The sequence below is a fragment of the Archocentrus centrarchus genome, chromosome 20, assembly GCF_007364275.1.
Source record: "Archocentrus centrarchus isolate MPI-CPG fArcCen1 chromosome 20, fArcCen1, whole genome shotgun sequence".
NCBI lineage: Eukaryota > Metazoa > Chordata > Actinopteri > Cichliformes > Cichlidae > Archocentrus > Archocentrus centrarchus.
The window spans coordinates 1,616,244-1,640,802 of record NC_044365.1 but is presented as its reverse complement, the minus strand read 5'-3'; the positions used below and the strand labels follow the sequence as shown (position 1 = coordinate 1,640,802).

The 24,559-nt window shown below is 44.2% G+C and overlaps 1 protein-coding gene and 1 pseudogene across 1 annotated transcript; one reads left to right on the top strand and one right to left on the bottom strand.

Moving 5' to 3' along the window:
* Positions 1-539: 539 nt before the first annotated feature.
* LOC115799876 (E3 ubiquitin/ISG15 ligase TRIM25-like) lies at positions 540-2,564 on the bottom strand. Its single transcript, XM_030757177.1, has 2 exons — positions 1,422-2,564; positions 540-1,265 (listed from the first exon to the last, which is right to left on the bottom strand). The coding sequence occupies exons 1-2, from the start codon at positions 2,562-2,564 to the stop codon at positions 540-542; spliced, it is 1,869 nt and encodes a 622-aa protein (XP_030613037.1).
* Positions 2,565-5,822: 3,258 nt separating this feature from the next.
* Positions 5,823-21,320, top strand: LOC115799117 (NACHT, LRR and PYD domains-containing protein 12-like; annotated as a pseudogene).
* Positions 21,321-24,559: the final 3,239 nt, after the last annotated feature.

Here is a 24,559-nt window from a genome sequence, read left to right as displayed (position 1 = left end):
AAAAAAAGGCATCCATCTCCGCTGACAGCAAGAAGAAAAGATCACAGTTAACCTAAGCACATGCATGTCTGTGGGAGGAAGCCACAGTACCCAGAGAAAACCCACACATACACCGGGAAAAACAACACAAAGAAAGAGCCCACAGTGGGCTGGACTGAGTCGGACCGGCTGTCCCTCACTGCTTTATGAGCACAGCCGAGACCCTCTGCTGCTATGAGGTGACAGTATAACCACTGCACCACTGGGCCACCCTGTGTGGTGAGTGGGCTAACAGGAAGTGCTGTTTTACAAACAAAGTCTAATTCAAACACAACCAGATCAGCTTACTTTATTAGAATAATGAGAATAATTATCTGTAAATGACCCTTTAAGAGGTGGTATTTTTATCCTAATAGTTAAAGTGCCTTCAGATGACAGTTTTTGCTCTATAAATCAAGTTAAAGTTAAAGGAAGTGATGTGTTACATGAACTGCTGGACAGGAAACTGTAAGATGACCAACACAGAGTTTAAATTTAAATCTGAAACAGATCACAAAGTCTCACAAAGGCTCCCGCTTAACACCTCCAAACTGCTGAAGCTCGACCAGCTCAGCCGAGGATCCAAAGCCGACCCAAAGTCCAGCATGTAAGGGCTGAGTGAATGTGGTCTGGACTCTGTGGAGGAGAGTCATGGTTTCAGAGACGCTGTAGAAGGACAGAACACCTGCACTGTGATCCAGGTACACCCCGACTGTGGAAGACCGAAGACCCGAGAGGAAAGTAATGGTGCTGTTGTGTTTGAATTCATATTTACTCAAGCAACAATATGTTGTCCAAGACTTGTCATTGTCTCCAAAAACACTTCCACTTCCTGTTCTGCTGATACTCTTGTATGCCACTGCTACTGAAACAGACCGGGTCCTCTTCACCTCCCAGTAACATCGACCAGTCAGGCTCTCTGTGCTCAGAACCTGAAAACTGTCACTGAATCTCTCCGCATGATCAGGATAAGACTGAACTTTATTCAGCCACGTCACCTTCCTGTTCCCCTCAGACAGTTCAAGCCCTTTGTTCACAGTGTTTGGATCCAGGGTGATGTGCTGGAAATATTGTAGGAACTCATCTCTGGTCTTGGGCACTGCTGGTGGCTGGAAAGATGGTGGTGGCAGCACCAGAGGTAGTGGCTGTTTAGCTAAAGTCTTCAACTCTGGTGGTAGTCGTACAGATGGTGGTGGTAGCACCAAACGTGGTTGGTGTTTGACAAAAGCCTTGGAGTCTTCTGGTGGCTGTAAAGACGGTGGTGGAGGTGGTGGCACCAAACGCAGTTGTTGTTTTATTAAAGTCTTGAGCTCCTTCAATGACTGGAGAGATGGTGGTGGAGGTGGTGGTGGTGGTGGAGATGATGGTGGAGGGGGAGGAGATGGTGGAGGTGGAGGTGGCACCAAGCACAGTTGTTGCTTCATTAAAGTCATGTGCTGTTCTGCTCCATGTAAAGCCTCCCCTTCAGTCAGTGAGGTCTCAGATGGGTCCTGACTCAGGATGCTCTGTAGGCTCTTTGTGAGCTCTGACACAGCTGCCGTCACCTCTTCAAAGTAGCTCTGAGGTTGGATGTTGATGCCGGCCAATCGTGTGGATTCACTGAGCCCTGACAGTGAGGGGTAGGTGAGGAGAAACTGGCCGTGGTCTTCTGTGCGTGAGAGCTGCTCCAGCTCAGCGTCTTTCCTCCTCAGCTCAGTGATCTCCTGCTGCAGCTTCTTCTGAACCTCTTTAACACGACTCAGTTCGGTTTCTAGCTGGGATCTGATCTGCTGCTCCACATCAGAGCTTCGTTTCTCTATGAGTCGCATCAGCTGGCTGAACATGGTCTGGCTGTCCCTTACTGCTCTATCAGCAGAGTCACTGAGGGCCTCCACCTGCTGCTGAAGCAGCTTCATGTCGTTTTCTCTGTCCTGGATTCTCTGCTGGAGTTTTTGCCACCTCGGCCCGAGCTCTCTCTGCCTCTCAGACCTCTCTGCTGCAGCTGACACTGTGTCGTGGTCTTTATGTTCCTCCAAAGCACAGAGGTAACAGACACACTGCTGATCGCTGCGACAGAAGACCTCCTTCACTCTGTTGTGATGAGAGCAGATGTTCTCCTGGAGCTTTGCCGAGGCTTCGACCAGCCTGTGTTTCTGAAACGTCGAGGATTCGTAGTGAGGCTGGAGGTGGAGCTCACAGTAGGAGGCCACACACTGCAGACAGGTCTTAGAGGCTTTCAGCTTCCTCTCAGTGCACACGTCACAGGCCACATCTCCAGGTCCAGCATAGTGCTGAGGATGAGGAGCAGCTTGGAGTCCACTATTGTTCAGCTCCTCCACCAACTCTGCTAACATGGTGTTTTTCCCCAACACCGGCCTCTGTATGAAGGTCTGTCTGCAGTGAGGACAGCTGTGGGCTCCCCGATGATCCTCTGCATCCCAATGCTTTTTAATACAGCCCTTACAGAAGCTGTGCCCACAGGAGGTCGTCACTGGTTCATTCAGCAGATCCAGACAGATGGAGCAGCAAAACTTCTCCTGGTCAAGCTGAAGTCCTCGCTCAGCCATTTTCACTTTGTGTCAGTCACCTTTGTCCCAAGATTTTAACACAAATTTGAGTTTAATCATCTTCGTCCTGCAGGGAGGAGAACAGCTCTGAGCTCATCACACATCCTGGGAAACAGAGAGAGGCTTTGAGACAGATGTATGTATTCTCATAACTCATTTATGTACACGTCATATTTATTCTATCACTCAGACACTTTAAATACTTCACACAGGTGGTGCTCAGGTATGTCTGAGGCCACAGTACATGTGAGCTTTGGGGTGGAACAGTTTACAGTAAATACAAAGGTGGAGCTGATGCTGCTGGTTTGTGTGTATTGTTATTAACACAAACAGAGGCAGATTTTAGTGGTTTAGTCAGTTTGTCCACGCACAGACTCACCATCCAAGATCATTGTTGTTTGGAGACTTTGTGATTTCCCAGCAGATTCATTTAGTGAAACACTTACAGAATGTAAGGTATTGATGAATCTTCTGAAACATGATGCTTCTTCTTGGTTACACAGGTATGTTTGAACCATGAACTCACTGAGTTGAAACACTGCTCAGAAAGCTGAACCCATAGAAAATAGTGAGGCAGGTTTAAGCAGTGCTAATGTGCTAATTTAGGCTAAATTAGGCTTCCTGACCTTTGTCCAAATATGTCCACACACTGACCCCTTTGGTCACAGACTGTGAGCCACATAGTGAACTAAAACCAGACATGCTTTCATAGCTTCAGTTTACTGTAACGTCCTCCAATCATTAACCCAAACATCGTCCTAACACATGTTCAATATGAGCAAACATCGCCCCTTTAAACTGTAACCTGTGACTTTAGCACAAATAAAACAAAGTCATATTTCATACCTGATCTGGATGACCCATCAGCAAGCAGCTCTGACGAAGCTCCAGCACATGATGAACCTGCAGCACGGGAACCAGAAGGAGGCGGGGCTTCGCTGACGTCAGAGGTTTAATGATGAGAACAGCAGAGTTTTCAGATCTGTCACACAGTCAGAGCTCACATTTCATCAGAGCCCATGATTACAATAATGAAAGGTTTACTGATCAGAGTTCCCTCTGCAGACATTCAGCTTTAAAGTGCTCCTGCTGAGCCTGATCTGCTGCCCATCCTGGAGCCATCACACAGTCCAAACCACACTCAGAGACTCAGAGAGCACGGCGGGGAAACAGAAACAGGGCAAAGGTGAACTACAGACAGGGAAAAGCCCACTTCAGGATCACAGCTACACATCAGGCTGTGGGCTTATTCAGGTGATTGCAGAGTTAACCCCGAGTTTCCCTTCATACTGCGGTACACGAGGTCATATTTAAACACGTGATCCTGAAATTAGCCTCTTTGTATCAAGTTTACACGTAGGCTGGGCCGACGTTTGAATTCAGTTCTTTCTTACTCTGCAGTCATCATATGACATAACAATGAGAAAAGAAGTGAAATATGTGGGAATGATTATTTGTGAAGATAAAGCAGTGCCTGAGGAGAAACATCCTGCTAACAGTTTGTACGGGCTCATCTCTGCAGAGTTTTCCCTCCTGTGTCACCACTGCTGCTAAAGCCATATGCAAAAATCATTTAATTTGTATGGAAAAATAAATGCTGTTATATTAGGAAAGGAGATATGGTTCATGTTCTGAGGATGGAGGGGAATGAGATAGTCCCTTTGGCTCATCAAACCTAATTTAATATTTCAAAGCTTTTCATTACGCTGTGAACAGGCGGTCTGCTAAACTCTCAGGTTTCCATCCGCAGGGTCTCCTGGCAGTGACCTTACAAACACAGTCTGACACCAGGATGGACCAATAGACCTGCACTCACTCTAATGTTGATGGAAGCAGATCCAGCTGCTCCGAGAGCTGCAGTCAGAGGTCACCTGCTCCGAGAGCTGCAGTCAGAGGTCACCTGCTCTGACTGAGAGCTGCAGTCAGAGGTCACCTGCTCCAAGAGCTGCAGTCAGAGGTCACCTGCTCCGAGAGCTGCAGTCAGAGGTCACCTGCTCTGACTGAGAGCTGCAGTCAGAGGTCACCTGCTCCAAGAGCTGCAGTCAGAGGTCACCTGCTCCGAGAGCTGCAGTCAGAGGTCACCTGCTCTGACTGAGAGCTGCAGTCAGAGGTCACCTGCTCCGAGAGCTGCAGTCAGAGATCACCTGCTCTGACTGAGAGCTGCAGTCAGAGGTCACCTGCTCTGACTGAGAGCTGCAGTCAGAGGTCACCTGCTCCAAGAGCTGCAGTCAGAGGTCACCTGCTCCAAGAGCTGCAGTCAGAGGTCAGCTGCTCCGAGAGCTGCAGTCAGAGGTCACCTGCTCTGACTGAGAGCTGCAGTCAGAGGTCACCTGCTCTGACTGAGAGCTGCAGTCAGAGGTCACCTGCTCCGAGAGCTGCAGTCAGAGGTCACCTGCTCCGAGAGCTGCAGTCAGAGGTCACCTGCTCCAAGAGCTGCAGTCAGAGGTCAGCTGCTCCGAGAGCTGCAGTCAGAGGTCACCTGCTCTGACTGAGAGCCGCAGTCAGAGGTCACCTGCTCTGACTGAGAGCTGCAGTCAGAGGTCACCTGCTCCGAGAGCTGCAGTCATTACATAATAACTTTGATTCAATATGCCTGTGTGCTCCGCCCCTTTTACTTTATTTCTTTCACTTACAGCCGTTTAGTTTTGTTTCTTTGTTCTTGTTATATCAGTTCAGCCTGTTTTGCTGGTACTACCCTTTTGATTGGCTGAGAGATATTTGCCTTTGTTTGCTTGTACACATCTTCAGTAAAGCTTTTAGAGAAACAAACACGTGTGTGTTGTCAGTGTGTAGTTGTTGCTCATATAGAAGCTGCAGTCAGTCTGATCGTGTATTTGTGTGGGTCAGTGACATTAACATGTCTGTGTTTAGGGCAGATCTCTGTGCTGTAACACAGAGAGCCTTCATACCTTCAGCCTCAGGCTTTCCAGTGTGAGCTGTCAGACCTGTGAATGAACGGCCTGATTCATGTGCGTACGGCAGAGTCAGCCTGCAGCCGGCCGCACCACGTGACTGACTCAGGAAGTGGTTTGGCGGCAGTTTATTCATGCTTCCCTCTGTCTGAACACCTGAACTGATCTGTCCAATAAGATCTCACAGAGGAAGAATGTTTCCTGTTTCTCCCCCCCCCCCCCCCCCCCCCCCCGTATCATAAAGACAGACACGGCGCTCTGCCTGTCTTACTGTCCACTTGGTGGCGCAGTAGAGCAGAAGAAACGCCACGAAGCTTCTCCTCAGCATCACTGCAGTCATGTCATTTCTTTGTTTTGTGTGTCAGCCGTTCATGAACACCGGAAACAGGAAACCGCCGTTTGGCACAACACTTGATTCTTGTGAAGGAGCAGCGAAGGATATCCAATCAGTGGCGTGCGGGCTACTGAAGTCACACTTGGGTGCGCGCGCTAACTCTGCTCTTCCTGCTGTTGCCCCCCCCCCTGTCAAAGAGAACGTGGAGTCACTTCCTGCCGGCGGAGCGCGCGGCTGCATCAGGTCAGTGTTTTCTGCTTGTTTCTCAGAGCTTCGCGCAGGTTCGGGTCAGTGAGGGTTCAGTGCAGCAGAGGCTCAGGGGTTTGGAGCCTGCCTGTGGGACCCGTCCTGTTACTTCCTGCTGCTGCGCTGGGTGTTGATCACAGTCTGTACTCCCGGAGGCTGCGAGTCATCGGGAACCTTCTGTTTGTGAGTGGCAGCCATTTAGAAGAAGGCTGTGGGAGAAGGGAGCATGTGGAACCATGCGGAGCTGGACACGAGGAGAGCGGCTCCACCTGGACGGTGGTGGTGCTGGGATAGGGTCAGCTAATACTGGGAGAAGGCTGCATCCCCACACAGCTGTGGCCACCATTATGGAAATATGAGGAGCTGGTGTTTGAGAGTATGTAGATAAACCAAGTGTAGTGTAGAGTTTCAGTGTGAGCACAAACCTTTGTCTCCTGGCGCTGCAGCACTGCCTTTGGCATCAGGTCAAAGTAGTGATGATGACAGTAACACAACAGGTCCCTGCACGCCACCAAAACGCACTCAGTCTGTTGGAGTTCTGTCAGAGTATCAGCTTTGTGTCATCATGTAAGCTGCACTGTTGTTTTATGTGCAGTCTTCAGTATTTATGGCTACACACAACACGAAGCGCCGCTCCCCCTCCACCCACTCCCAGGAGCAGGCCAGCAACACAGACCCCTGATGATGCTCAGCAGCAGCAGCTACAGCAGGTTCTCATGTTCCTCCCTAACCACACATAAAGGGCTGACAGCACCGCTCTCTGACCTGCGCTCTGGACCAACCAGAAGAAGGCTTTCAGCCAACATGGCCTCTCACTCAGCATCTGCAGTGGATCAGTGTTTACAAAAGCCTTCACAAAGTGCTCTTGGATTCAGTTCAGGAGTCCAAATACCAGGACGCAGGTTCCACAAACTCAGAGTTTAAAAATAAACTCAGCTTCCTGTTTCTGAACAGCTGATCGGAGTGAGTCCAATCAGCTCTGAGTGATTATTCAGTGGTTGTGTGTGTGTGTGTGTATATGCATTTATAATGTGATCTAATCTCAGCCTGTAGTGACAGATGAGGTTTTCCTGACTTACTCTTCATACTGAGCTTTTCACAGTTTCTCATTTAACTCAGAAACAAAGCAGGGTCTCTCTCCAAGTCTCACCATGTCATTTTTTATCAGAAATATTCCACAGGTTTCACCTTTCAACGAGCCGTCTACATGCTGGTTAGCTACGTTTGAGATATTTGAATATAGATTTGAAGGCTGGGACGTTTTAAATAATACAGATCATATCTGGACAAAATAAGCCACTATGATTCCTTCAGGGGGATCGGTCCTGGGTCGACCCACTGAGGCTGATGTAGCTGATTTTCAGAGTCCGACTGTGAACCTCTCAAAATGACATAATTTAATGGCTGAACCATTGAGAGCAGCTTCGTACAGCTCAGTCTGCTGTGCACAGCGCTGCTACAGTAACAGTTCCAGTGTGGGGAAACTGGCTGTCACACGCTGTGAGTTCTGCTTCCTCATTGGACAGAGGTCACAAGGGGAACGGGGGGGTGCAGCTGGGCTGGCTGATTGGCCCCTCATATTGAAGCTGCCAGCCTCAGGCCCGAGGGGCTCTGCTTCGTTTATCAGTGCTGCGTGTCATCGTTTTGGTTATTGTTGTTCTGTGAAGTTAAATATTTTGATTACTTCCTCCTCCAGTTTTCCCTTTAAGCCGGGCTGTGATGGCAGGGCTCATTATAAATCTGTGATATGATCACTGTATCCATCCTTATATAGTGATCAGTGAATGACTGTAGAAGTGATAAAACAGCAAACTCATGTCTAACTGGGATTTGTAAAAGAAATAAGTGAATTTGCTCCCCCCTCACAAATACTCAAGGAGAGGGGGGAGGCGGGAACTTATTCAAACCAGCCAATTAGCAATCTGCACCTGTTTCAGCCAACACACACACCTTGGAGGGTGGAGAGAGAAACGCACACACCCACACACAATCTAGTGGGAAGAGCCAAACATGTGAACAACATGGCTCATGAAGATGGATCATAACAATATGTTTGGGGCTTAAAGGGTTAAAAAGAGTCAGAGTTCAGTCTCTGAGAACAGGAAGCTTCAGCTCACCTGCATTCACCTGCATTCACCTGCATGGTTGTCAATACAGGTTTAACTTCACAGCTTTGTTTGCTTTCACAAGTAACCACCTGTAAATAAAAGAGGACGGACGGCTGAGCTCAGGTGATGGAGGAGTGCACACAGGAGGAGGAGATCAGTGTGAAGCCTTGGAAGAAAATAAGGTTTAAGTTAAACAGAGAAACCGCTCCCCACACGTTTCTGTATCAGCAAAGATCTCAGTGCGCTGAGGAATTCTCGATCAGTGATTGGAGGACAGGGGACAGGTGTTCATTCATTGGTCCAATCACTTCAAGTGGCTGAATCACAGAGCCCCGCCTGTCAGCATCACAGACTTCCTGTTCAGCCATGTGCCCGATCCCAGGAAGCAGGTTTAGCTAACAGCTCTGAGTTTGTTAATCCTGAGATGATGAAACTCTGGCTTCCTGTTTCCAGTCAGTTACCGTGGTAATGGAGTAAAGGAGCTTAGCTGGCTCTCTGACTCCTCCCCTCGTGCTGCACCTGAACCAGCACTGATCCGTTCCTGCATTCATAGCGTTGCTGTCAGAGCTCAGAACAGAGGATTTCATTTACAGATGTTCACGTTTGTGCAGACACTGTGATCCCAGTTAGAGTAGTTCATGTTTTTGGTGACACGAGTGCTTCTGAGATCAGTCAGTCATCAGTATACAAGGACAGAGACACATTTATAAAGTCTGTGGCCTCCATAGCTCTGAGACTCTGTGGACAGTGATGGTGTGGCCCTGCATACGGAGCTGTCTCTACCCGCTGCTCCCGTACGCAGGCCTGCAAAAGTTAAAGCAAATATGTGTGGTACATCAGTGCATTCAGATCATCATTCTGATTGTGAAAAATACCAGACATGACAGGCTTAAAAAAGCAGAGTACAGGAAGTGGCTGCAGTGCTCTTGCAAGACAAAAGATGGAGTGTGACAGAAGCACTCAGGCAAAGAAAAAAGTGCTCGTTGGGTGAACGAGACGCTGCATGAAGTGCTTTGAGTGCTCAGGTGGAGAAGAACCAGTCTGTGTGTTTACTGTGTGTTTGTTGCTCTGCACTCACAGCTGGGACTCAGTGACGATGAAGGTGAATGAAGAGGAGCAACGAGCTGAGTCATCAGGATGCAGCTGCGTCTCAATGAAGAGCGATCACTCCAAAGACGAGTCTCCATACTTCAGTACTGAACCACAGTGAGAGCGTTTACTGTACACACACACACACACACACTGCTGTATGCATACATGTGTGACTGAATATCTGGGACCATCCATCAGCTTCTACCTTTAATGAAAAAAAGTTCAAACATTGATTGTGTGGGGTCAAAGGTCAGTTTTGGCTCCAGCTGTTTTTGGTAGCCATGGAGAGGGCAGGGAGGGATGATCACTTACGTGTTCACACAGAGAGGGGACGCTGCAGCTGCCCGTCCCGGGACCATTACTGCAGTTCTTGTGGTCTGGACTCAGCAGCACATTAAGGATTCAAACTGAAGCTGCACTCTGGAGCAGAACCTTTGGTCCTGTTGTTACAGTCGCTGTTACCCTGTGTTCATTTTTACCAGCCTGAGCACCATCAGTCTGTAACTGTACATGATGGCAGAGCCTTCAGCTTTCAGGCCCCGCGGTCACTTAGGTCAGAGCTGCAGTACTCCTGTGGGTCAGAGCTGCAGTACTCCTGTGGGTCAGAGCTGCAGTACTGGGTAATGAGTGAGGAGTGAAAGGAGCCACCTCGTTTGATGGAAATGAAAACGATCAGCCTACAGAGGCTGAACTTAAAGACCCTGAAACTCAAAGTAAAAATGAACATTTAGCTGAAACTTCACTGCAGCAGCTCAGAACGGTCCTCAGGAGTTTGTGTGGCCCCCACGTCCTTGTATGCATGTCTGACAGTGTTTATATCTCAGTGTAGAGGCTCTTTGATTGGTCTTTGACATGGATGTTGTACAAAAGGAACAAGAATGCATTAAATGATGAAGATCTTCCTGTTTTAAAATCCTTTAACAGGCTTTGTTTGGGCTGCAGACTTCATAATGAGCGATTCATCTTGTCTGCTTTGAGCAGGTCCATCTACACTAAGTTTCATCGTCTTCATGTTACTGATTCCTGATGTGGGGAGGGGAGTGCTCTGATAGTTTAGAATTAGACTCATATTTGTGCTGGATGGGGAAACAAAAACCAGCTTTTCTTTAAATGTTTTTTTGCTCATGTGTTTCTAGAGCAGAGTCCCGGGAATCCGGCTGTCTGTCTTTGAAGAGCGACCGGTCCAAAGATCATCCTCCAGGCTTCAGTAGAGAATCTGCTCCCTCACACACACAGTAAGAGTCAGTAAACCGAGCTGATGGCCTCAACATCCTTTATTAGACATTTTTCAAACACTGAATGTTTTTCCTGACCATTAACAGTGTCACAAATAAAACGAGGCCATGATTCTGTTATCTGTTACAGCCTGTGATCTGATTTCTGTGTGAACATGGCCCCAAGCTCTCTTTATTCTGAATAAACTTAGCTAACACTAGTTTGTTAATGAACTGCCAGCTTTCATATGTTTTTTATTTAACCTTTAATTATACAAGTAGTCCCACTGAGACTGTGTCTTATTTGCAAAAGAGACTTGTTTCATGATAAATAATAAATATTTAAAGGTCAAATTTCATATGTTAACAAAATCCTGTCTTGAGTTATGACCATTCCTCAATTCTATTCAGTTTTATTTATATAACGCCAGTATCAGGTAAACGGTCATCTCAGGGCACTTTATATTGTAAGGCAAAGACCCTACAATAATTACAGAGAAACCCCAACACCAAACGACCCCCTATGAGCAGCACTTGGTGACAGTGGGAAGGAAAAACTCCCTTTAACAGGAAGAAACCTCCATCAGAACCAGGCTCGGGGGGGCAGTCATCTGACATTGTCTTTGAGATAAGATGGAGCCTGATTATTCAAGACCTTGTAGGTGAGGAGAAGGATTTTAAATTCTATTCTAGATTTAACAGGGAGCCAATGAAGAGAAGCCAATATGGGAGAAATCTGCTCTCTCTTTCTAGTCCCTGTCAGTACTCTAGCTGCAGCATTTTGGATCAGCTGAAGGCTTTTCAGGGAGCTTTTAGGACAGCCTGATAATAATGAATTACAATAGTCCAACCTAGAAGTAATAAATGCATGAATGAGCTTTTCAGCATCACTCTGAGACAGGCTGAGTAAAATAAGTTTGATCTGAATTTAGAAGCAGGAAATTAGAGGTCATCCAGGCCTTAATGTCTTTAAGACATTCCTGCAGTTTAACTAATTGATGTGTGTCATCTGGCTTCATTGATAGGTAAAGCTGAGTATCATCTGCATAACAATGAAAATTGGTGCAATGCTTTCTAATAATACTGCCTAAGGGAAGCATGTATAATGCAAATAGAATTGGTCCAAGCAACGGTTATTATAGTTAACGATAACAAACTAAATAATGAAAACTGAAATTGAAAAAACATTTTTGTTAACTGAAATAAAAAAAACTATAATTAAAAGGAAAAGATTATAACTAACTAAAACTGTGTTGTGAGTTTACTAAGCATGAAACCAAAAATAACAATGAGAAAAAAACACTAAAAACTAACTAAAATTAACTGAATTGGAGAAAAAAAGTAAAAACTAACTAAAACTAAACTGTAATGTAAAATCCCAAATGATTACAACCCTGGTCGTAGCACAGAACCCTGTGGAACTCCATAATTAACCTTAGTGTGTGAAGAAGACTCCCCATTTACATGAACAAATTGGAGTCTATGAGATAAATATGATTCAAACCACTGCAGTGCAGTACCTTTAATACCTATAGTATGCTCTAATCTCTGTAATAAAATGTTGTGGTCAACAGAAGCGGCGTCTGTGTGGAGGAGCAGCCGTCCCGCTGTGCTTCCCGTCAGGACGTCCTGAAGGATCCGGTCTCTACCAGCTGTGGACACTGGTTCTGCAGACAGTGCATCTCCTCATACTGGGACCAGTCTGCTTCATCAGGAGACTCCTCCTGTCCCCAGTGTGGACAAAGACCCAGAACCAGAGCTGGACTGCAGACAGCCAGTCAGAGCAGCTGTGGACAAAGTAAGACTGAACATCTGTCTGCTGATGGACTCATTTCTGAAAACTGGACTTCTTGTTGTGTTGTTGACACATTTCAGAGTTTCTTTCTCTTTAGTCTCAGTGTTTTTCTGTCTTTCAGCAGATGCTGGTCTGCAGTAGGTTTTAGAGGAACATAAGATCAGTCTGAGGAGGAGATGTGAATGTGTGACTGAAGGAAGTGGAACCCTCCTGAACAGGATCTACACTGAGCTCTACATCACAGAGGGACAGAGTGAAGAGGCTCATACCCAACATGAGGTGAGGCAGCTGGAGACAGCTTCCAAGATGGACGCCCTCCGTGACAGACTAATCAGGTGCCACGACATCTTTAAAGCCTTCCCTGACCAACAGAGACCCATCAGAGTGGTTCTGACCAACGGCGTCGCTGGCGTTGGAAAAACCTTCTCAGTGCAGAAGTTCAGTCTGGACTGGGCAGAGGGCTTGGAGAACCAACATGTCAGTGTGGTGATGCTGCTTTCATTCAGGGAGCTGAACCTGATCAGAGATCAGCAGTACAGTCTTCTGGAGCTGCTCCATGTTTTCCATCCAACATTACAGAAGGTCCCAGCAGAGAAGCTCGCTGTCTGGAAGCTTCTGTTCATCTTTGACGGCCTGGATGAAAGCAGACTTTCATTGGATTTCACCAACAGGAAGCTCGTGTCTGATGTCACACAGAAGTCATCAGTCAGCGAGCTGCTGACAAACCTCATCGAGGGGAAGCTGCTTCCCTCGGCTCTCGTCTGGATAACTTCCCGACCTGCAGCAGCCAATCAGATCCCTCCTAGATGTGTGGACAGGCTGACAGAAGTACGAGGCTTCACTGACGCCCAGAAGGAGGAGTACTTCAGGAGGAGGTTCAGTGATGAAGAGCTGTCCAGCAGAATCATCTCCCACATGAAGACATCCAGGAGCCTCCACATCATGTGCAGAATCCCAGTCTTCTGCTGGATCACTGCTACAGTTCTGGAGCACATGTTGACTACAGAGCAGAGAGGAGAGCTGCCCAAGACCCTGACTGACATGTACTCACACTTCCTGCTGGTTCAGACAAAGAGGAAGAAGAACAAGTACCATGAAGGACATGAGACGAGTCCACAGGAGCTGATGGAGGCTGACAGGGAAGTTCTTCTGAAGCTGGGGAGGCTGGCGTTTGAGCACCTGAAGAAAGGAAACATCATGTTCTACCAAGAAGACCTGGAGCAGTGTGGTCTGGATGTGACAGAGGCCTCGGTGTACTCAGGAGTTTGTACAGAGATCTTCAAAAGAGAGTGTGTGATCTTCCAGAAACCAGTCTACTGCTTTGTTCATCTGAGCATTCAGGAGTTTCTGGCTGCAGTCTACATGTTCCACTGTTTCACCAGCAGGAAGATGGAGGTGCTGGAGGACTTCCTGGAAAATACATCAAATGAAGAGGAGGAAGATGATGAGGATTATGATGGGGATTTGTATTACCCATCTCTTGCTGACTTTATGCACATGGCCTTAAAAAAATCCCTTGAGGGTGAAAATGGTCACCTGGACCTGTTTGTTCGCTTCCTTCATGGCCTCTCCCTGAAGTACAACCATGGCATCTTAGGAGGTCTGCTGGGTCAGCCTGAGGACAGTCCAGAAATAATCCAGAGAATTATTAACAGTTTGAAGGAGATGAAAGCTAAGTTTATTTCTCCTGACAGAATCATCAACATCTTCCACTGTCTGATGGAGATGAACGACCTCTCAGTACATCAGGAGATCCAGAAGTTCCTGAAGTCAGAGAACACATCAGAGAAGGAACTCTCTATGATCCAGTGTTCAGCTCTGGCCTACATGCTGCAGATGTCAGAGGAGGTTCTGGATGAGTTTGACCTTGACAAGTACAACACATCCTGGGAGGGTAGACTGAGGCTTGTCCCAGCTGTAAGAAACTGCCGGAAGGCTCGGTGAGTCCTAACCGCTGTAGACCTGCCCTCCCACTCAGGAGACACAATGTAGCTGCAGTCACTGAGACACACTTAAAGCTCTGGAAATGTGAGACAGTTTTTATAGTTTTATCACTGCTGCCTTTTGTAGACATTCAGGCATTTTTTTTTCTCAGAATTTCATCTTTGTTTTAGTTCCAAACCTTCAACCAAGGAAAAGGAAAAAAAATTGAAACTTGCTTCCTTTGAAATATTTGTAGACTAAACTGCAGGAGTCAAACAGTCTCACAGACAACTGCCAGAAAGGGACAATGGGACAAATAGAAGGGTTAAAAAAGAGAATGAGCCTGAAAAGCAGACAAGTAAACAACCAGGAAACACGGAGTACCTGGGAAATGCAGATTATGTAAACAGCCTCTGAGGAGCCAATCATTGAAGGTTCAGCAGCTGATCCAGTAGGGAAGCACATTAAGATGTTTACACACACTGCTCTGGTCATGAATGTCATGGTAATTTCAGGCATTTAGTGATTTTTTTTTTTAAACTTTTTCCATTATAGAATGATATTATACCTTTAATGACTCAAAAACTCAAAAAAAAAAATGGGTGCACAATTTGGAATTTTACTTTGGAAATTCTCTGATCCACACAAAGTCAAATTATACATGCAAACTCAAAAATATGTATACACTCACTTAAATGTTTTAATGAGTGGTGCTGAAGATTTTATAATATATTTTAGCTTGATAAGGCTATTACCCTTTTAACCTCCTGTTAGTGGTCATGAAACTCTTTGCCAGAATAAAAAGCATTTGTTTGACTGCACTCACTGGAATGACCAACATTCAGAATTATGGGAAAGTTCAAGGAACTCAGTGAAGATCGAAGGAGAATTATAGATTGACAGAAGTCAGGAAGGTCTCTTGGAGCCATTTCTAAATAACTGCAGATTCCAAGATCATCCATTCAAACAGTTACACATAAGTCATCACTTCACCTTTGAGAACATACTCATTATATTTAAGTGGATAATACTGTGGGTGGCTGTAGCCCAGTAGGTAGAGCAGGTCACCTACTGATCGGAAGGTCAGCGGTTCGATTCCTGGCTACTCCAGGCTACATGCCAATGTATCCTTGGGCAAGATACTTAACCCCAAGTTGCTCTCCGACCGTCCCGTCGGAGTATGAATGTGTGTGAGTGTTAGCTAATTAAAAAGTAGAAAAGCGCTATATAAGAGCTAGTCCATTTACCATTTACCATAGTGCCATATCATTTAAGTGGTGCTTTTCTTTCTCCCTTTCTTACTTCCTGGTCACATCAGCTTCTTCTGTTCCTTGTGAAAGGATGTTCTCAAAGGCTGGGGAAGCTGTTCCTAAAAAGATAAACCGTTTAAGGCCATGTACCATGGAAAAATTACTCCAGAATGGAAAAAAAAAAAAAAAAAAGAGGTGCCTAAGTACACATTTCCTGCACACCAAGCACAATAGCAAAGGAAATAACAGTACACCAAAAAAAGAGGGGGAAAACAAATCAATCTCACCTACTGCCTCTTTATTTTTGAACATCTTCCCTGTCCATGTAATTTAGAATCAATGACAAATCAAACTGTTTTCCAAATTATTTATTTTATTATTTCATAATAAAATAAATAATTTTATTATGAAATAATAAAATTATTTATAATAAATAATTTTATTTATTCAGGCAGATAATTTTTAAATATGATACTCATCCATCCATCCGTCCATCCATCCATCCATCCTCTTCCTCTTATCCTGATCAGGGTTGTTGGGGCGCTGGAGCCTATCACAGCTGTCATAGGGCGAGAGGCAGAGTACATCTGTACAGGTCGCCAGCCTGTCGCAGGTTAACACAGAGAGACAGACGACATCCACACTTACATTCACATCTATGGGCAATTTAGAGTGACCAGTTAACCTAACCCCAGTGACTGCATGTCTTTGGGAGGAAACCCACGCAGGTACGGGGAGAACATGCAAACTCCACATTCTAGCTGTGAGGCAGTGGTGCTAACCACCACACCACTGTGCTGCCAATATGTGATACAAAGAACAAATACAGAGAACACAGTTGGATTGCAGGTCATTTGAGGAACTGTCCCAACACATGTTAAGAAGTGTTATTATACACATGAAAGGTGCATCACATCTGCAGGGCTTCATTTGGCTGTGCAACAACCACTGTGGCCAGCAGATGTCAGCCAAAAGTACTGAATGAACCTTTGAGCAGCGAACCAATTTTTGTCACAATGGTTCAAAAAAGGTACAGAGCTTCAGAAAGCCTCGTTTAGCCATCACTAATGCCTGCTGAAAGCATCTGGTCAAAGTCCAACTTGATACAGGACATTTAAACAAATATTAGTGAGGGTGTATGTATACACCTAAGCCTATACATATACATTTGATGTATGTGGATTTGAGAAAATCCCAAATAAATGTAAACTTGTGAATCCAGTTCTTAAAGATCATTAAATATATTTGTCATACAATCAAGGAAGAACAATTAAAGAAATCATTAAAGGCCTAAGATTACCATGTTGCTGTATGTAAACTTTTGACCACAACTGTGTGTGTGTTTAAGGACTTTCAGACGTGCCTGACGTTTTACATTGGTACTGGGGCCCACAGTGGGCTGCGTACCAGGGCCTCACAGTTCAGGGCCCACATGTACCCCATGGTACATTACCACCAATAATTGGTATGGACCTGGACCACAAAGTAGTTGAGGGAAAAAAAGAAAAGCAGGTAGCACCACATATTGACACAACCTTCACGGTATTTTTGTGTCCAAAAACAATTTCTTCTCCACAGTAGTCTCATTTCCCTGTATGGTGTTTATTATAATAATATGCCAGCAAACATGCCCATGCAGGACCTCAGTGGGTAGGTTTGGGTGAACACACACACCCACGTGGGTGTGTGTTTGTGAGAATGTGAGTTTGCCCTGCCCACACAGCCTCAGAGTGCACCCACAACTACCCATTGTGTGCCCATACAAGCATGTTTGCTGAGATGGCACAATCCCATCCTACCTTCAATCACAGAATGTGCTGAGCCCCAAAATTCTTGTAATGGTTCATGATATGAAAAACATTTTACAGAGACCTCTCCTTAATCTTTCCCTTGCTACTTATGACTACTGTTGTTTTTAGGCCTTAATATTTATTATAAGTCACTGACCTCCATTATTTCCACCCCTCAGACTTCCTGAATGTTGGCTGTCAGAGATTCACTACAAAGTTGTGGCCTCTGCTCTGAAGGCTGACCCCTCCCATCTGATGGAGCTTGACCTCACAGGAAGCAAACTGCAGGACTCAGGAGTGAAGCAGCTGTCTGTTGGACTGGGGAGTCCAAACTGTAGACTTAAGGCACTTTTGTTAGTTTTGCCCTTGATTCTCTTAAACTTGGGAAAAATTCAAACACAACACATGGCCACGCAAACACAGTCCAGCATTTAAAATGATAGTTTTAGTAGTTTCTGCAAGAGTTTTGGTTGCTTTCATTATTTGGTAGTGTTGTGTAAAGGTTTCCTCAATTTAAGGATGCAAGTAATTTTACATGATGATTTTAACCACAGCTTTTCTTTATTCTATAACAACAGACTTGCTAACTGTGGACTGTCAGAGATCAGCTGTGATTATTTGGTCTCAGCTCTGAAGTCCAACCCTTCCCACCTGAGAGAACTGGACCTGAGCAGTAACAACCTGCAGGATGCAGGCGTGAGGACACTTTCTGTTGGACTGCAGAGTCCCAATTGGAGACTGGAGAGTCTGAGGTCTGACACCATAATTAGATATTTTTATGATGAGGTTTTATTATGACATGACAGGAGGTTTTGCTTTATAAAATCCATTCAGAATGCCCTTTTCTTATTTGGCTTCAGGGAACCTAACAACCACACTCAGAATAAGAGTTTACAGTAGTTTTCAACTTGTTGATTCAAGTTAGCCTACATGTAGCCAGGTCACTGTAGACAGTGTATGCAAGGGTAGCTTAGCCACCGTTAGTTCTCCCTTGGCAGATTGTCCCGAGCAGCAGGGAAATCAGGCTGGCTTGGTGATGGTGAAGAGGACGCGTAGCCTTAAACAGAAGCAAGTGCAACAAATCTAAACCCTAACCATGTGTACTTTACATGAAGAGATAAATAGTCTAAGATGGTGCTCACATGATATTGATTTTGTCCCTTGTATACTGTAAAACCCAAACCATTCACTCACTCAAATACATTGATATAATATTCCCTAAATTGTGACAAACACTTTTAGAGTTGTCATAACCCTAAAGTCAGCCAACCAACATGAGAGCAAGTATCAGCAATTAGGATGGAGCAAAAATGGTTAAATAACCTTTCAATTTTTCAGATTGTTTTCTTTTTCTTTTAATTCAGGCTAAGATTATGCAGTTTGTCAGAGGTCAGCTGTGGTCATCTGGCTGCAGTTCTTCAGTCCAACTGCTATCTGAAAGAACTGGACCTGAGTCAAAATGAACTGCAGGAGTCAGGAATTGAGCTGCTTTCAGCTGGGCTTGAAAGTCCAAAGTGTAGACTGGAAACCTTAAGGTTAGTTTAAAATATATAAATCTAGAACTTACATGTTGTTTTGAAAAGTAATTTGAGCTGTTTTTTTTTTTTGTTGTTTTTTTTACTCACCCTAATAAAGTCTTGAGCTTCACCTTATTTCTTTATATACTGTTGAAATAATTAAAGGAACACTTTGAAAACACATCAGATTGCAATGGGGAAATGAGGCTGATATCCATACTGATATTGATTGGGTAATGTGTTAGGAATCAAAGGATGGCGCATCATTTGATGGAAATAAAAATCAACCTACAGAGGGATGAGTTCAGAGACACCCCAAAAATCAAAGTGAAAAAAATTATGCAGTGGACTAGTCGATTTTGCTGATATTTCACTGGAAATGCCTCAGTGATATCACATTTATGACAACATTTTAAATGGTTCCTTTAAACATTTGGGTACTACTAGCCTGTTGCAAACAAACACACACACACATTATTATTATTATTATTATTTTTTTTAGATCTTACTGGAAAGCATGCCTGAGAGAAGCTGTGTTGAATAATGTCAGTTGTACCAAATATTGACTTCCAAGCTTATTAGAATTGTATGAATTGTTTATTATGTTTTATACTAAATTTATGTTTGCAGAAGTTTGAAAAACTCACTGGACCTATTTCACATTTTTCAAGAAAACGTGTAAATGTGGGGTGGATCAAGATTTGCACAGTAATAGAGGCATATACTGTCACCTTACTGATTTCACATTTAAAATGCTGTAAAATGAATTCAGCAACATGAACTTTGCACTTCATAATCCTGCTTATGCATTTGTGTTTGTCTCACACATAACCATAATGTCATCCAAACAGGTTAAATTCAGCATTTTGCTTTACAGTAATCAGTAATCTTTAGTTCTTCACATTATACTGCAGAGGCTTGACTGTGGTCAAATTCACCTGATAATTAGAGCCACAAATCTTGTGCCAGTAACAGGAAATGATAAACATTTGACTGAATTTTAAACAAATGTACTGTAATTACAGACTAACTCACTGTGAACTACCAGGAAGCTGCTGTACAGTTCTGGGCTCAGTTCTGAAGTCAAACCCTTCACATCTGAGAGAGCTGGACCTGAGCCACAACAAATTGCAAAGTTCAGGCGTAAAGTGTCTGTCTGCTGGACTGGAGAATCAAAACTGTAGACTGGAGATTCTGAGGTATAAAATCTAATTTCTCCTCGTGCCAAGTCTGAAGGCCAGCAATGATGATTTTTTTTTTTTTTTTCCCTACAGGCTGAAGGACTGTCAGATTATAGATGATGGCTGTGCTTCTCTGGCTCCAGCTCTAAAGTCAAAACCCTCTCATCTGAGAGAACTAGACATGAGCCACAACAAGCTGCAAGATTCAGGAGTGAAGCTTCTGTCTATTGGATTGGAAAGTCAAAACTGCAGACTGGAAATTCTAAGGTACAACATCTAATTTACCTCTGGGGAGACTATGACTGCCACCAATCATGATTAAAAAAAAAAAATCTCACTTCAACAGGCTGAAGGACTGTCAGATCACAGATGAAGGTTGTGACTCTCTCTGCTTAGCGCTTAACTCAAACCAGCAGTGCCTGAGAGAGCTGGACCTGAGACTCAACAAGCTGCAGAAACACAGAACTGAAGCAGCTGTGTTGCAGTGAAGAGTGTTCACTTCAGACTCTGGTCAGGTCAGTAAAGGAATAGAGCAGCCCAGTGTTTTCCAGAGTCAAGTGTGCTGCGGCCCATTTAAAAACCCGAAAATCCCATGAGTGCTCTCCCTCCTGTCATCCAAAAGCGCTGGCCTGTGAAATTTTCCTTGCTAGAAGCCTGTCTTCACTCTCATCAAAATACAAGAGAAAGTGATGGATTTCCTTGAAAATTTGAATTAAAAAAATATATAAACAACACAGGCTGTTGACTATAAATTGCTAATAATACCCAGTCATGTGTAAAGTGCTAATGCCAGTGTATGACCCACCGGCTGCAGCACACACTTTGGGAACCACTGGAGTAACCTATTCTGGCCAGGTTTTGGATCTGCTCAGTAAGACAAAGTCATTAGTCAGATGGTTATTCTGAATGTCTGAGCTAATAAAGCTAATATGTGTTGTGTTGATCCATACAGGTTTACATGAACCTGGACTGTAGAAAAAGGACGAGACTTTATGCTGCGCATCATCACCATCATCCTGGGCTCATATTCAAAAATCCTAGAGCCACTTACATGCTTTCATTTTGTCGTCTTTGCTCTAGACATCTTACTTCAATTTCTGATGTATTTCTCTTTTAGTTTTGTACATTTCTCTTAAATATTTTTTTTAATAGATTTTCTTTAAAAAGTTTTTTTTATTACCACATGCTGTCCACAAACATGTTTTTATTCCAATTTTTCTGACACAGTGACACATTACAGGTATAAGTTATATATGCTCTTGAATAAACTTTCATATCAACTGTTTACACAATTCTTCATATATATTGAGGTTATCAAAAGTCCAGACCATTCATGGCAGGCCGTTTTAACATAAAATCCATTTGTCTGACTATCCGTAATTACATTTCAGATATCTAAAACTGCATTTTGACTATCAGAATGGTAATTTAAGATATCCGCAATTACATTCTGACTAGTAAGAATAATAATTCAAGATATCTTCAATTACATTTTGATGAGTCAAAATTCCTTTCAAGATATCTCAAATGACATCACTGGATTCATCATTTGATGCTTCACACATCCGTAATTACAATTCAAGATATTTAAAATGTATCCGTGGCGGCAGAAATGAGTTTCCTTCGAAGGGTGGCTGGCCTCTCCCTTAGAGATAAGGTGAGGAGTGCGGCCATCCGGGAGGGGCTCGGAGTAGAGCCGCTGCTCCTCCACATCGAAAGGAGCCAGTTGAGGTGGCTCGGGCATCTGATTAGGATGCCTCCTGGCCGCCTCCTGGGTGAGGTGTTCCGGGCATGTCCCACCGGGAGGAGGCCCCGTGGTAGACCCAGGACACGCTGGAGAGATTGTGTATCTCGGCTGGCCTGGGAACGCCTTGGGGTCCCTCCGGATGGGCTGGAGGAGGTGGCTGGGGAGAGGGAAGCTTGGGCTTCTCTGCTTAGGCTTCTGCCCCCGCGACCCGGCTCCGGATAAGCGGAAGAAAATGGATGGATGGATGGATTTTGACTAGTCAAAATTGCATAAAGAGTTTACTTTCTCTCAGTAAATGCTGCCATTTTTGCCACAGTTAGCTGCTGTTGCTGAAGCTTCCTTTGAAGTGGATTTAACATCGGCTTTTGTAGAGTATTTAAACATTTGTGATGATTTGTTTTTCCATAAATTTTTGAAATGTTAGTCTAGTGACTTAATTTCTTTGTAGAACTCTGCTGGAGAATATGGAGTATTACAGCCACATTGAGAAAAAAAAATTAAATTGTGCATTTTGAGAATAAAGTTGAAGTTTTCATTTCAAGTCGAATAAGTGCCATGGCTGCTATACCCGTCATGATTGCATCAGGGATGAGACGCAACAGCAGACTGGAGAAGATAAACGGATTCATTTGCAGGTAATAATAAATATTGCAGGGAGAGTTATCCAGTTAGCTGCCTCTTGAGCGGGGCCACTCCTTTCTGCCATTAAGCCACTCGCTCAGCACTCGGGATTCTGTACAGAGAGGAGAAAAGAAATCAGCAGGAAAGGCTGTTAGAGTAGGTACACAGAGAGAGGCACAGCACTAACTGGATGTAGTGTACAATCGAGCACTGACTGTAGGCCTTTCTTCTCCTTAAAAAGGGATCAGAGAATTGGCTGATGGAGAGCAGGTGAGTAACACAGCTGGCAGGAGCTGGATTGGGTCCCGCCCCTGAAACACAAGGTGTGGTTAACAGGAGCCATAACGGTACCCTCTACAAAATGCCTTGGGTAGATGGAACTTGATCGGGATTGTGCAATGACAATAAAGATATCTTATCAGCTGTCTTATTCTGTCTTGTGATACTACACGCCCCCTCTGTACTGCACAAAGGTGCAATCATCGATATCCTTCCATCTGACCATTGCCAGTTTGTGTGTTTTTCCTTCTGAGCCAATGCAGCTTTCTGCCCCGTAACTTTGACATTCTCATACTCATCACTACATTGTGTTTATGTACTAAAAGATAAATAATTTTCTTGTTTCTAAAACTGATTATAAAGTATAGTTTCACTAACTCATAATACAAGACATTCTGCTGGAGGGTATAGCAGACGTGGCATGGCAGTTTTGACTTGAAATGACATCTTTAATCTCCACATTATGACTATTTTCTCAAGATGCAGTATTTTAATTTTTTTCTTAATGTGGCCCTAAAACTCCTTGGTAGGAAAACCATCGTGACCTGGGGCTTTATTAATTGGGAGATGCTGTAGGGCTTCATGGAATTCAAATATCAAAAGAGATGAATCCAGAGCCGTAACCTGTTCATCATTTAGCTTTTGTAGGTTTGTATTGTTAAGAAATTCTTTAATGGCAGCATCAGATGGATTAACCTGTAATAAGTATAACGCCTCATAAAAGTCTTTAAATTATTTATCTGTTGTGGATTGCTGCTACTCCTCCTCCTCGACTTGTGCTTCGAGCATTCTGATACTAGTGTGACTCGGGGGTGTTGATTCATTTAAACTAACATTGTCCTGAAATGTGCTGTGTGTGGCAGGTTAGGACCCCAACATGCATACTCTGGAGACAGGAAGTAAACGCAAAAAACCTCCAGCTTTATGGCTGGAAACCAAGAACTTGGGCCAGCAGAACAAATTACAAAATCAGTAGCAACAAGGAGAAACACAACGGGAGCGCACACAGCGGAGGGACCAGGTGACAACAAGGACGCATACTTTGGCTGCATGCCTAAGTTTCCTTGAGCATGATACTGAATCTCAAGTTGCTCTGCGACACAAGTGTTGGAGTGTGAATGTAGAGAGTAAAGCTTAGATATACATGGAAGTGCTTATATGAATGGGTGAATGCAAAATGTGTTGTATAAGCGCTTTGAGTGCTCAGAGTAGAAAAGCGCTATAGAAGAATTAATCCATTTGCCATTTACACAGGGAACAGGACACTAGGAAAATAAATGGGATGTGGGAACACAGAAATGCAGACTTGGCACATGAGGAGGCAGACACACTGTGGGAACACAGCGAGACAGGAACTGAATACAGAAAGCATGAACAAGAACAGTTCAGTTTAGTTACCAGAGTAACTAAACTCAGAACCAAACAGAAACTAAATGTTCAAAAAACCCAGAACCACGACAAACATATTCATCCTGCTGTAACCAGGTTTCTGTAAGGCAGAATAAATCAATGTGCTGATCAATTATTAAATCATTTACTAACAGGGACTTGAGAGACCTAATGTTTAAAAATCCACATTTAATCATTTTATTCTTTGGTGCAGTTGATGAAGCTGTATTATTTATTGTTTTTGAATTTTTATGCTTAAATAGCTTTTTGCTGATTTTAGCTTTGGTTTTGGTGGTCTGGGAGCAACACCGACTCTATGGGGATGGGGTTTTGGGGGGATGGCAGGAGGAGAGAAGCTGCAGAGAGGCGTGTAAGACTGCAACTCTGCTTCCTGGTCTCAACCCTGGGTAGTCAGGTTTTAGGGTTAATAAATTTGGCCAGATTTCTAGAAATGAGAGCTGCTCCATCCAAAGTGGGATGGATGCCGTCTCTCCTAACAAGACCAGGTTTTCCCCAGAAACTTTGCCAATTATCTATAAAATTATTGTTTGGTGTTTATGGAACTTGTTTGTTTGTTCCTCAGTGTTCCTTTTGTAG

Coding starts and splice junctions, on each gene's coding strand:
- LOC115799876 (XM_030757177.1), bottom strand. CDS start 2,564: ATGGCTGAGCGAGGACTTCAGCTTGACCAGGAGAAGTTTTGCTGCTCC. Junction 1,266..1,421: donor TGAAGCAACAACTGTGCTTG/GTGCCACCTCCA, acceptor CCGTCTTTACAG/CCACCAGAAGACTCCAAGGC.